At 38.6% G+C, this 14,705-nt stretch overlaps 1 protein-coding gene, 1 non-coding gene and 1 pseudogene across 2 annotated transcripts in view; 1 reads left to right on the top strand and 2 right to left on the bottom strand.

The window, feature by feature from the left end:
* The window catches only part of TXNL1 (thioredoxin like 1), a 29,395-nt gene that overhangs the window by 11,660 nt on the left and 3,030 nt on the right, over nucleotides 1–14,705 (bottom strand). Inside the window, exons 2-4 of the mRNA XM_075532931.1 lie at nucleotides 6,887–6,983; nucleotides 3,659–3,832; nucleotides 673–795 (exon numbers count right to left, since the gene is read on the bottom strand). Coding sequence (XP_075389046.1) covers nucleotides 673–795; nucleotides 3,659–3,832; nucleotides 6,887–6,983 — 394 coding nt within the window. The remainder of the gene's footprint in view (nucleotides 1–672; nucleotides 796–3,658; nucleotides 3,833–6,886; nucleotides 6,984–14,705) is intronic.
* LOC142428408 (small nucleolar RNA SNORA28) lies at nucleotides 5,700–5,825 on the bottom strand. The gene has a single exon (XR_012780313.1). It is a non-coding gene; the product is annotated as a small nucleolar RNA SNORA28 (small nucleolar RNA).
* On the top strand, nucleotides 7,721–10,984 carry LOC142428028 (UPF0711 protein C18orf21 homolog pseudogene; annotated as a pseudogene).

Here is a 14,705-nt window from a genome sequence, read left to right as displayed (position 1 = left end):
TTACCAAAGACAAACTCATCTAGGTGGCTGAAAAGCACAGAGGAAGGTAGGTCAAGAGAGAGCAGAAGAGCGGCTACAGGCTCATCTCAGCAGCCCAAACGCACGGCCACTCAGTCCATTCTGATGCACAGAGACCCTGTAGGACAGGGTAGAACTGCCGCTGTGAGTTCTGGAGGCTGTAAATCTTTGGAGGAGTAGAAGGCCTCGTCTTTCTCACTCAGAGCAGCTGGTGGTTTTGAACTACTAACCTAGGAGTTAGCTGTCCAGCAAATAATCCTCTCTGCTACCAAGTCTCCTTAAGCCAATCCAAGAGTTCTGCAATTCTCCCTACTGCAGTGAATGCAGATGGTCTACACCAAGAGTCTGCAAATTTTTGAGACAGAAGAGCCAATCCAGTCTTTCACAATAACATAAAAATTATTCAAGAGCCATATGTGTATTTTTATGGACAAATGAAATCACCATTATTAGAATGTCCGTTACACTTTTTCAATTCTATTGCAGAGTCACATATACATGCTGAAAGAGCCACACATGGAAATTGAAGATTATAAAAATGAAAGGAAGAGGTGGTAATCTGGAAAAGACACAAAAAAACAATGAAATGGGGCCATGACAAGGTTATGAGAACAGCAAGGTTATAAATCCTCCAAGCCAACATTAAGCAATTACCTGTTCATCGCAGTCGGATTCCAAAAATGACAAGTCTTTCCGTAAACAGTTGTCAAATCCATGTTCATCACTTTCATTAAGACACTCACAGCCAGCTTTGTTAATAAAGGGCATTAGATCCATCTGGGGGAGGGGGAAATCTCTGTCAAGACTTCTAGCAAGAATTTTGATTTGATACAAAATCTTTAAGTGTAGTTATCTCTAGAATAAGCAATTTAAAACAAAAATTCTATGCCTTTTAAAGGTTACTAACACATGTATAAAATTACTGCCATCTGAGTATCTAAGATCTATCACTCATTATTCAAGACAAACTAAACTTAATCCACTTGGTAAAGATATGAGAAACTGTTTCTTTGAAACTAAGAAAATAAAACATCAGTTCAAACTTCAAAAAATTTTGTTGTTGTCTAAGAAAACACGCAGGTTAAAATTTGTTGCCTCCAAAGAAAGTTTTCTTTCGCCCCTCTTAGTCAGACTTCGAACTTATTTTCACTCAAGTACATTTTACATTTAAGATGAGTAAAAAAGTAAGGACTTCATATATTAGTATGGTAACTTGCGAATGTACACCACCAGGGAGACATGTACCAATCCAGCTCCTTACAGTCCAACGCGTGGGCGCTCGTTTCATCTCTACCGCCTACCCTTCCCTCACACTTGCCCAGACTTCAGACATCTTTGCATTTCATTCATCAATATCTTAGAGCACATTCGAGAAATAAGGGCTTCTAAAAAGCAGATCCTCACATAATTATCAAAACTCAGTAATATGTGACATGTGACACACAGAGCCACAGGAATTTGTTCATAGTTTTTTTAAAACTATAATCTGGCCCTTGAATGGGTCTGAGGGACAGTGAACTGGCCCCCCGTTTAAAACGTTTGAGGACCCCTGGTCAACAGTAATGCCTCAAACCCATCCTGAAAGAGATACACGGGTCTCTTTTTAAATTAAAGTGGACTAAAGCTATTTGGTCTGAAGAATCTTTCTTTCTTTTTCAGTCCCTCTTTCTCTTCGTCCTTTCCTACCAGCCAGTAGTGCTACTAGCTGGGCGGGCCAGTACTCCACATACTGCACCGAGCACCATACCGTGAAGGAAGCTTTCCAGTCCAAGAAATCTATCTTTTTACTAAAAAATCATGACTACATTTTTATGATGACTACAGTTACACCTATTTAAGATACAGATTTCTATTCAGAGACTCTTGATCATGTTAAGCCTTTTCCTGCCAGTGTTGTAAAAACAATGATTTTCTTGAGAAAAAGTTAAGCAGTCCTAAGTGTTTAACCTTGCCAAAGCCCAAATGGGTAAAAACTTTTAATTCCTTGATCTGACACCTGATGGAAAAAAATGAAAATGTTTTAAAAACTTTTTCACATTTTATCATAATATTTGCATGAAAACTAAATATTTAGTTCTTAAATCTTCATTTTATCCTGCTCATTTCCTACCTGATGCCAAACCACTGCTCCCACACTTAGCTGATGTGTAAGGCAGTATCCCTGTGGCTAAGCAGCAGGACTGTTGCGCTCATAAGACTTTTTCATGCAAACGCCCTTAGTAATAAAGGAAAAAAAATACAAAGATGTAAACACAGCAGTTTACAAGTCAAATTATTTCCAAAATTTTCCAAAAGGTGTCACAACCCTGGCTCATCTAATACATTAATATTTCCTAACCAGATACTACAATTTCAAATTCTTATATAAAAGTGATATTTTCAAAATGAGGAGCTGATACCAAGGGCTCAAGTAGAAAGAAAATGTTTTGAGAACAATGATAGCAACAAATGTACAAACGTGCTTGACACAATGGATGTGTGTATAAATTGTGCTAAGAGTTGTAATAAGCCCTCGATAAAATGATTGATTAAAAGTTCTATTTTCAGTGAATTCTAATTGTACTTCCTTAACTTAAGGTTGGCACCCTGATGGAGTAATGAATTTCATGCTGGGCTGCTAACGTCAAGGTCAGCAGTTCGAACCCACTGTTAACTCCTTGGAATAAAGATAAGGGCCTCTGTTCCAATGAAGATTTGTAGCCTCAGAAAACCACAGAGGCAGTTCTAATTTGCCTTCTAGGGTGACTGTAAGTCAGAATTGATTTGATGGCTCTTAATTTTTTTTCAATGTCAGTATCACAGGCTACGGACACTTTCTGAGCCCTTTCAAAGAAAGAATCGCTCAGATTTATCTAGCGTTCTTTTTATTCAGCTTGTAAACCCATTGCACTTATCTGCTTAAATGTGTAAAGGAACTACAAATAGTTCCAGGAAACATTTCATTAGCATTTAATTCCATTTTTCCATGAACTTTCTAAATCCATCTCGTTTGTAATATAAGTGCTTTCATATATTAGCTTTACCTTTCTTGATTGAAGACACTAATTTTTAAAACTCCATATTTTGATCTGTGTATACAATAATCTTTTAAATAGAAAAGTCAAACTTATATTTAAAGATTTACCAATTTGTACAAACAAATCTGCTACAATGAAAAATTACTTATGAATTTTACTAAATGAGTTACATTATCAGGTATCCATATTCTGTAGCTTCAAAACCTATTCTTTAAATGTATCCTTAAAACTTAAAGTGAGAAAAATGTCCAAGGTACCATATATACTCCAGTATAAGCTGACCCGAATATCAGTCAAGGCACCTAATTTTACCCAAAAAACTGCATTAAAAATGTGCTGGAAAAAAAACTTGGCTTATACATGAGAATATGCAATATATTTATTCTTCAAGGGTAGAAGACAAGCATTTGTTAAATGCCTATAATAATACGTAAGATTTTTTTTCAATCAAGTAATCAACTAATGAACTTTATCAACTAATACATTGAAAATATGAACTAGTACAAGATCAAATAGGAGAACACAGCCCTGTGGTAGAAAGAGTGTTTTAGTAAGTACTGTTTTCCGAGAACAACGACAAAAGCAAACCCCCCTGCAATGATTCCAGTGATAAGCATACATACGTAGCCTTTCGGGATATCTGTGTCCTCGTTGCTTCCCGGGTCATTTTCTAAATGCTGCTTAATTTTTTCCTCTAAGCCCACAGCATCTGCTCCTTGATACTGATCAATTCTCACTTTGTTTCGGAAAAACAAAAACGTCGGTGTTGCAGATATATTGTTGGTGGCAGCTGTCCCCTAGACACGGCAGGTCAGACGGTGTTATAAATGAACACAGAGCGTGAACTCATTCTACATCTTTATGGAGGTGACATATGACAAGGAGGAACTACAAATATGAAACTCATCTATCCTAATTGTCATTCAGGAAGCGACAGGCCAATTCTAAGGGGTCCCCTTGGGCACAGCTACACCCGTCGCCCCCCACTCTTAAGAGCAGCCCTGCATTTTGATCAGCTCCAGTGTGTCTCCCAGTAGACCAATGTGCACATCATGTAGAAACTGTGCTTTACAACCCAAGACGGCACACTACTAAGTGTATGCCGTTTCTCAAAGGTAGCAACCGAGATGGGTACAGAGATCATCAGTAAAAATCACTGATGGGAAAGGTCAGATACCTCTAAAGGACAGGAGCAAATGTGCCCAAGAAAGGTCAAATCGCAACCCTCCATCCAATTCTACACTTACGGAAATGACGTCTGGCCCCCCACCCACCACATTCTAAGCACCTTTTTAACGTGTGGCACTAGGGCCGCAGTTTTACAAGGCTAACTACTGTGTGCAAGTTCGCCAGTGGGTTAGACTGAGATGCTAAGCACGGGCTACAGGGCCACACTGCCAGCCATTCCAATGAAGATGGGGTTTTCTACTCCTATAAAAATAGTTTCAGAAACCCACTGGGGAAGTTCTCGTCTTTTCCATAGGGTGGCTACCAGGCTGAAACAACTTGATAGCAGTGTGTTTAGGGATTAATATTTTATTGTTGTGGTTACCTTGGTTTAAGCATTTCATAACAATTATGAGATCATGAAGTAAATGTATACCCTTGCATATTCAAATATTATGAAAAAATATTTCACTGTATAAAGAAAGAAAGCATAACAACATGTAGGGATGCCTTTTCTCAGAACCCTTAAAAGTGAAAAAGCCTTTCCAGCCAAATTACAATGGGAGACACAAATCATGTATATCATTTAAAATGTTTTAGTAGCCATAAAAAGAAAAGATGCATGAAATCAATTTTAGTGTGTATCTTAACTCTATATATGTTAACTCAATATCCCTAAGAAATGATCATTTCTAGATATAATCAATATAAAATTAAGTATTTTCATCTCTTCCTTTGTAATGAGTTTTCAAACTGGGCCATATTTTACACTCAGAGCACACATCCAGCTTGGATTTGGTGCATTTCAAGTGCTCAGTAACCATGTGCTGGTAGTGGCCATGATACTGGGCAACAGGGCTCTACAAGAAAGCACTTTCAAGATCAGACACAACCAATAGTGAGATGTGCTAAATCTTTAACAGTAAATGTATAACACAAATATTACTCCAAATACTCACACTACTAACTGCAACCGATTTCCAGTATGTCTCGCATTCAGAAATGTAACTAACACAAAGCCTCACCATAGGGCGGGGACAGGGGAACTCCAAGCTGTTTCTTAGTCAGAACTTAAAGACTGTTTTATTAAAAGAAATCCTCCCCTCCATAAGATGTCCCCATTAATAACTGCCTCATCTCTACATGCCCATGACAGTGGAGTTCAGTCACAATAAATCAACATTTCCAAGTTTCTGTTAAGAATGCACCTTTGAAGACTACAAACTGATTTGTCCAAATTAGACTATGAGGGATAATTCCCTGCCAATGTCCCAGTAGAATACATAATCAAGATTTGACAATAAGTTTCAGACAGAACTGTCAGATATGAAATCAAGATGGGTGAATCTACAGACAATAATGGGATTAGTGGTTCCGCGGGGGTACGGCAGGGGAAGTTGTAGGGAAATAGGGAGCTAATAACAGTGATTACAAGAGCAAAAAAAATTCTAAATATTGATTATTGTGATGATTGTACAATTTCCCCCCTCCCAAATGCTTGTTCAAGTCTCTATAACGGCTAGTCTCACTGAGGAAAGAACACCGGACTAGGTGAGACTTTTTTGCTGTAGCAAGCGCAAATTGTGACAGACGGTTTGGATCATCTGCCACAGAGTGTTGCTTGCATTGTACAATTCTCAATATGATGGAGCCATTTAACTATAGTTTGTGAATTATATGCTAATTAGACTATTAAAAACAGAACTGTTAAGTAACCTGTTTAATAGCATTGTCTTAATTTTATGTCAAAAGGGCATTAATACAACAACAATCTGAAGCAATTAATCATCAACTATAGAAATGCCCTTCTACAGTGGCTCATGGCATTTATAATAAAATAATCACTTCAAAGCGCAGGGCAGTAAATTACATAATGCAGCTCTTCTGGCCAGAGTTTCTGTGACCCCCACCAAAGGGCCTTTCCCTGCATGGGGCAGAGTAAAGAGGAGGGGAAGCCATTGATAGGATTCCTCCATGATAAACAACAGGCTTCACTGGATTGCCATCCTGCTGGGTTTAAAATGAGCCCTCTGAAAAGGAGGAGGGGGGAATCTCACAACTAGGGATCTCACTTCCAGAAAGAGCCAGGAATGAAGTGTGTTCTCTGGACCCAAAGATCCCCTACAGAGCCAAACAGCTGGAGCCAAAAGACAGCTGTGTCATCAGAGGAGCAGCAGCAGAACCAGAAGGCAGAGCATGAGACAAGAGTGGAGGACCTCACAGCCCAGAGCGAGGAGAGCAGAATGTGTGGGGGCAGGAATCTGGCTTATGGAGTGGGGCATCTCTGGGCATTCAATTCAGGGCGTTGGGTTCACTGATTCACAGAACTTAAGCAAAATGCCTAACGAAGGGACGTCCTATGCTTGTGCGGTTTATCTCAGAGTTGCATGCCTTTGGGGCATTTATTAGGAATCCTCAAAGAACTTTGTAACATGTCCTGACTGAACAATGGTATATTTAGCATTTCTCACCTCATTGCAACCTATTAATTTCATTAATCATAAATACTGTCTGTGGTTCTGTGGGGCTACTGCAACACCTTATAGAATTTAGCGGAAAAGTAGAAAATGATGTTTGAGAGATACAAAGAATTAAGTGCTATGTGCATGAGATAAATCATGTTGATTCCACATTTCCAACTAATTTGTAAATAAATCAAAAGGAAAAAAGCCCTCACACCTTACCTGGCACTGATGTACGTCCACTTCCAAGAAAACGGCCTGTGGATACTTATTACTCATAGAACTGAATGCTGGAGCAATCCTTAAGCATGGTCCACACCTGTGAGAAAGGTAAGGCAAGGCACTTGGTAAGTAACCTGAGATTATACCAATTCATGCTCTGTACCACTGTTCAACTAAAGTACAAAATCAAACCTGATAAGCTTGGCATTAGACTATTTATCTATAGCTGTATAGATACATCGTCTTCATGATTACAACTTTCAGTTAAGTCTCAATATCTAATAGTGTTGAATCATCCAGCTTTGTTCTCACTGGCCTATTAAGGATGATCTAATGGAGGAATCTAAGATCCAAGCTTGTGGACTGGAAAACTCAGTATGATCAAGATAGTAATTTCCCCCAATTTGACCTTTAGAATCAATGTGAAATCTGTGCAGGTTTTCTTGTGGAAATCAACAAGTTTATTCTAAAATTTACAGGGAATGACAAAAATAATAAAGCCATTCGGAGGGTTATAATGGAACAAATTATATTGCTAGGTATCAAGAATAATTACACTTACTCCTCACTGCCTACTTATTATCTGACCTTTCACATTTACAATAGTAAAACTCTAGTTGTTGCACCAACAACTTACACCTAGCAGTAAGGCATCCTGAGGTCTGAGCAATGTTGGCTGGGAGGGTTAAAGTTGAGTCAACTTGGCTGGTCAAAGTTCTCAGTGACTTAGCAGTTATGTAATGATGCAGCCACTTTCCATTTTGTGGTCCTCCTCCATTTTTGCATAACACTGATTTTTTAAAAATATAAAACCCAGATCTTTGGAACCTAACCATGTCCCTGAGTCGAGTAGGTGAATTAGGTTTTACTAATTAGGAACATATTAACACAGCAAAACAGAAAAGCAAACTGACGAATTAAGAAGAGTCCAGATACATCAAGCTCATGTACTGGCGTATGACAAAGGTGACAAACCAGTGCAATGGGAAATGGGTGGTTCTTCAATAAAAAAGGCTAGGTCAACTTTACAATAAACCAATTCAAGATGTGTTGTTCTACATGTAAAACAATAAGGATATGAAGAGGAAGCTTCATAAAGTTCTTGGGGAAAAAAAGTTCTTGGGAAAAAGGAACTAACAGATAATGGGATTTTTTCACAAACTTTTTGAAGCCCCTCACATAGTGAATATTTTCAAAACACTGGAATAACCACAAGACACAACTGTATCAAAGGGGAAGAAAACAATCACTAAATTGCAATATACAAAGACCTGTTTCATCAAATGAGACCATTAAAACAAGTGCAGAGACACCAACTTACACAATGGGAAAATATATATATATAGTTGTAAAACATGACCCATAAAAAACACATCATCTTCAGTGCATAAACAACTCCTGAAATCAGAACAAGACTGACATGCAAAAGAAAAAAGAACCAATTCTTGAAGTCACTTAACAAATGAGATTATACAAAGTCAGTAAACACAAAAGATGTTCTGCATAATTAAATCATTGGGAACCAGGTGTATGCAAATTAAAACCAAGACTATCCAAAGAACTTAAAGAAGAAAGTATCAAGCCAAGATTGTGACTTGCAAATTAGTATAACCACATTAGGGGGAAAAAAGGAAACTGGTAGTCTCGCTAACAAAGGGAGACATACTATACTGCCTGCCCTCTAAGTCAGCACTGCATATTATATACTCTTGTATAAGCTGAGTTTTCCAGCACATTTTTAATGAAGTTTTTGTGGTAAAGTTAGGTGCCTCGGCTGATATTCGGGTTGGCTTATACTCGACTATATATGGTAAGTTAATTCCTGTGGTATGAACCCAACAGAAACATCTATACATGAGGGGTGCACAAACACACACATACATACAAAAATTGGAATTTTCTCCAAAGCTATATATTTAATTTTTTTTACAAAACAACCTTATCACCTTTAACGTACTCTCAATTACAATTAATACATTTGTCAAATTTGAGATTCTGTTCTTGGAAACATTTTTCAAAGTCTTCTGTTTGGATGGCTGATGTGAGCACCTCCCTTGTTTTTCTCTTCACCTCTTGGACATCATCAAATCACTGTCCTTTCACATCCCCTCTTCATTCGTGGAAACAAAAAGAAGCCACACAGAGCGAGGTCAGATGAGTAAGGTGCACGGGGCAAGAGAGGCATGCTGAATTTTTCCTAAAACCTGGCACGAGAAAGCTGCGTGAACAGGTGCATTGTCATGGTGGCAAAACCAGTCCCCCATGTGCCATAAATCAGGCCTTTTTTTGTCTCACACAGTTACCCAATCTTTTCAGAACCTCCAACTAGAAAGCTTGATTAACAGTCTGACCAGGTGGAACAAATTCCAAATGCACTATTGCCCTCTCATCCAAAAAAAATTATTTAAAAGCGTCATCTTGATCTTTGATTTCACCTGATGAGCTTTTAGGGGGCGAGGTGACAATGCCATTTCCACTGGCTTGATTGATGTTCGCTTCAAGGTCCTAAAAATAGCACCATGTCTTATCACCAGTAATGATCTTGGGAAAAAAGTCTGGGTCGCTTCGGAGGGTGGTGGTCTTTCAAACCATACCCTATTTCTAGTCAGAGCTTTTTCCTGGTCAGTCAGAACCCAAGGCACCAATTTCCAAGCAATCCTTCTCATTCATAAATCTTCCGTTAAAATTCGCTGAACCAAAGAGCTACAAAATAGTCCAGATAACTTCCCGATCAATGGTCCATTGTCGATCTTCAAGCACAAGTGCATGAATTTTGCTGACATTTTCATCCATTTGGGAAGTTGACAGACATCCAGAATCGGGTTTGTCATCAATCAATATTTCACCTTTTTTGAAGTGAGAAAACCACTCATACACTTGAGTTCTTTCCATAGCTGCCCTTGTAAACTGTTCAACATCACAAGTTTCTGTGGCATTTTACCCCCAGCAGTTCTCTTAAATCGGCTATCACAATACAGAGGACCATATGGCCAGCCCCACTATGAGACACAACATCCCTCACTGACCCACAGCTCTAGGGGGGGGGCCAACACTGAGACAGTTCAGGAACTGCACTAGATCTGACCCCACCACACCAAGGCTAAACACTAAGGGCATGCAATAGAACAGCACGGGGAGCAGAGCCAGGAAGTCCTGTGGGAAGACCAAAAACAAACTTTGAGGCCAGGGCATGGCACCTTATCAGATTCAACCAGAAAAAAAAAAGTTCATAGAAGTTCAAAAGAAAAGGATTTGTGAACACCAAACACAACTCCAAAATTATTTTTCTTTAAAACCTAATAAATCAGAAAACAATTTTAAAAATGGCTGTCACAAAAAACCAGGTTCAAACAAAGCTGCTTTTACAGAAAAATTCACTGTGAACAGAGATAATCTTCCCAGCAGCTCCACTGGATGTGTTAACTCAGAGCAAGTTACTGGATGTTCCCTTAGCGGGTGGTAGGGGGGGGGTGGGGGACAGATGCATATTACAAAAGCTCCACCAGGTGTGTCCTTTTCTCACCGACCATGATGACAGAGAAGTACTATCTTGGCCAAGCCTGCTATCTCCTATACTAAGAACCCTTTTGAAGAAACATGCCCATACTGTTTCCAGTTGCTGGTGTTGGATAAATAACTCAAGCCAAAGCCCAAACTGACACCCAAATACAGAAACTTCTGAATCGAGAAGCAAAAAGGCATACACTCATTTTTAAAGAACCAAATATTGTGAAAAAGTACAAAGGTGCCAAAAGTAAATTGTTGGTGACTTGTAAGACATGCAACAGAACAGTTAAAGATCAAGGTAAAAGTAGAAGTGTCTCTCCTCCCTACAGAGCAGTCTTGGCACTCTTCTGGCTAACCCCTCTGAGGACGCCAGGGAGGAGGGCTCTGAGTTCTGCGAACCACAATCATAAGGTGTCTAGTTCCAAGGGCAAGAGCCCTGCCTTGATCTTCACAACACCTACATCTGGACGGTCAACACCCACTTTCTCTTCCTCAAAAAGTACAAACAAAACAAAGAAACACCTTTCTCAACTAAAAATGTTGCTTAGTCAGCAGGAATCCCCAAACAGCCTAAAGGCAAACTTCCATTGATTCCTTGTCTCCTCTGTAAAGGATGGATCTTGAAAATAAGAAATGTCTACTGTAATTTCTGAAATTAAAACGAATCAGAAAGCAAGACCATTTGCTTAAAAAAAAAAAAGAAAAAGAAATGAATACAAGGTCCAAGAGCACACTCTTCCGTGGCATACTTCAGTGATTATGGGAAATACCTCAGTGGAACGACTCCCTGAATCCTGACGACTTCTGAAGGCGGTTTTCAATATCACAAATCACAGGAAAGGTCTTTCAAAGGAGTCAAGAGATACATGGACTTTAAAAGTTTCGTGATTTATGTCGTTTTCTTCCTAAGGAAATTGAGACCTTTATTTCTTGGGCATCAGTAACCTCCATGCTAATTCAAAAAGAGGACCAAGCATCTCCATCTCTATGTCCCCACAACCCCCTGAGTAGCTTAATCTGTAAAATCTCAATGTTGTTCCTATTTTGACAACAAAATAATTTGCTCTGATGATGACCTATTTCCATGTTAGAAAATCACATCAGCGCACAAGAGTAAAAGCTTCACTACCTTAAATTTTTCTGGAACAGATAAACCTTAAAAAAAAAAAAAAAGATAAGGTAGGGTTGTAGTCAATGTACCTTTTTAAAAGCACTTCAAATAAATTATTTAGATACTTTGCACTATTAAAAAAAACAAAACCTTTACCCAGGGGAGTTTTTATTTTTCTTTTGCGAGGGGGTACACCCTCAAATAAATTCACTTTGGGGCATTCACAAAAATATTGAGAGTAGCAATATTTCCAACTGTCAACACTTGGAAACTATGCCTGAATTCCTATCAGTAGAAGCGGTAACTAAATTTCAGTTAACCATACAATATGATACTATATAACACTAAGAATAATTGACATAAACCCTCCAGCAAAAAATATGGATGAATCTCACAAATAAAAATTAAGGAAAGATGTTCATCACAAGAATACACAATATTGAGCCAGGCAGTACTGGCTCTAGGAAAAAAAAAAAAAGAATACACAATATGGTATCACTTACTTGAAGTTCAAAAATAGATCAATTTTTTTTTTACATTCCAAATCAGGATAATGGTTCCTCTTGTGAGTTAATGACAGCAAGAAGGCCTGAGGAATATTTCTAGATGCTAGCAATGTTCCCTAGCTTGTCCAGAAGCTGATGATGGTATGCACTAAGTTGTACATTTATGGCGGTACACTACACATATTATCTCTCAATAAAAGTACAGGAATTAGACTGGAAAAGAGAATTCTAAAGCATGAAATGAAAACATCTTCCTCTCAAAATCAGGATAGTTTTCTTTCTAGTCTTAACATTTTTAATCAGCATTTTCATCCATAAGCCTCATCCCTAAAAGCTAAGGAAATAACTATTAAGTTCTTAAATATTAAACTTCTCAAAGTAGATTTTTGGATCTAACATTCCTTTAATCAGCCCGGACACAATCATAACGAAGCAAACATAGGTAGTCAATATCATAAGCATTGTGAGCATGACATAGGACCAGGCAGTTTCGCTTGGTTGTACATAAGGTCTCCATGAAACGGAACCAACTTGATGGCATCCAACACTTCTTATATGCTTAGTTTGTCCAAATATTTCTAGTTATTTGTAATCATTTTATTGGGGACTCATACAGCTCTTATCCCAATCCATACAAATATCTATTGTGTAAAGCACATTTGTTGCCCTCATCATTCTCAAAACATTTGCTCTCCATTTAATCCCTGGCACCAGAGTTCATTTTTCCCCCTCCCCCCTCTCATGAACCTTGATAATTTATAAATTATTATTGTCATATCTTACACTGTCTTACATCTGAGCTAGTGATCAATCACATCTGAGCTAGTGTATATTACTTATAACTGAACAAATTATATTGATAGTTTCCTTGCAAGTAACAGCTTATTTTCATAATTTAGCCTTACTGAGATACTTTGTCTGGAGTCCCTGGGTGGTGTAAATAATTCATGTGTTTGGAAGGGACCTGGCAATATATTTCAAAATGTATCACCCACTGAGAATCCTATGGGGCAGTTGTACTCTGACACTCTAGTCAAAATTAACTCAAGGGCAACAAGTTAGTTATACACCCACTACTGTGTAGTTGATTCTGATTAACAGAGATCTTATTAGACAGAATAGAATTGCTCCACAGGGTTTCTGAGCCTGGAAATCTCTTTTTAATTTCAATAATGTATTTTATTTCATGAAATACATTTGATGTATTACAATTTCAACATATTATGAGTATATAGTTTTGAATTATTCTATTTTACATATTTTTTGTACTCAGGAACTCAAAATTTAGTATTTTATTTTTCTGAGGCTATAAATCTTTATGGAAACAAACTGTCTCACTTTTCTTCCAAAGACTGGATGGTGTTCTTGAACCACTGACGTTCCAATTAGCAGCCCATATGCTTACCCCACTGAGCCACCAGGGCGGGCAGCATTGGGTGGTTCGTTAGTTTTAGTTCACCATTGTAGGTTAAACTTTAATCAAATGTCAAAAGTCACAGATCATAGGAGAGAAAATAAGCACATATTATACACTTTCACACTATAACTATTCAAATGAATTGGTCAGATATTTTAAATGAGCTGTTTGGCTTTTCTCACTCTGAAGTACAAGAGTAAATCTGTTCCTCAAAAACACAGAATTAACATATATGATCCAGCAATTCCATGCCACTGAAAGCAGAAATTCAAACAGGTTCTTGTACACCAGTTGATTCTTGTACTGCAGCATATTTGCAATAGCTAAAGGTGGGAGCAACCTGAGGAAGGAAGAGGTGCTGAAGAAAAGTGTGCTCTGGATCTAAAGCAGAGTGGCATTAACTCTAAGAGGGTTCTTACAAGACTGTCCCCAAGATGTGGAGGTGAAATATTGGATCCCCCTGCCATTGAAGTGTCTTTGATGACCCAGCAGAGTCTGAGGACTATACCATGTTGTTGTTTTGTTAGGTGCCATCGAGTTGGCCCCAACCCATAGCGACCCTATGCACAACAGAATGAAATCTGCACAGTCCTGTGCCACCCTCACAGTGCCTCTATGCCTGAGCCCATTGATGCAAGGACTGTGTCAGTCCAACTGCCTTTCCATTTTACCAACCATGATATCTTTCTCTAGGGCAGTGGTTCTCAACCTTCCTAATACCATGATCCTTTAATACTGGTTCCTCATGTTGAGGTGACCCTCCCCAACCATAGTTATTTTTGTTGCTTCTTCATAACTGTAATTCTGCTACTCTTATTAATTGGGTGACCCCTGTGAAAGGGTTGTTCGACCTCCAAAGGGGTTGAGACCTACAGGTTGAGAACCGCTGTTCTAGGGGCTGAGAGCCTGACAATATGTCCAAAGTATATAAGACGAGGTCTTGCCACCTTTGCTGCAAAGAAGCATTCTGACTTTACTTCTTCCAATATAAATCTATTTGTCTTTTTTAGCAGTACATGGCACTTTCAATATTCTCCAGCTCCACAATTCAAATGCATATCGTCTGTGGTCTTCCTTAGTCAAGTCCAACTTTCACATTCATATGACGCAGTGGAGAATACCATGGCTTGTGTCAGGCACACCTTGGTCTCAAAGAAACATCCTTGCTCTTCAATACTCTCAAGAGGTCTTGTGCAGCAGACCACTGGTCTATATTAATGAGGTGACTCGGGTGAGAGTCAATCAAGTCAAAAAGACCTCATTTTTCTATCAACCAGG

The sequence above is a fragment of the Tenrec ecaudatus genome, chromosome 15 (genome assembly GCF_050624435.1).
Source record: "Tenrec ecaudatus isolate mTenEca1 chromosome 15, mTenEca1.hap1, whole genome shotgun sequence".
Taxonomy (NCBI): Eukaryota; Metazoa; Chordata; class Mammalia; order Afrosoricida; family Tenrecidae; genus Tenrec; species Tenrec ecaudatus.
This window is presented reverse-complemented; position numbering and strand designations above follow the sequence as displayed.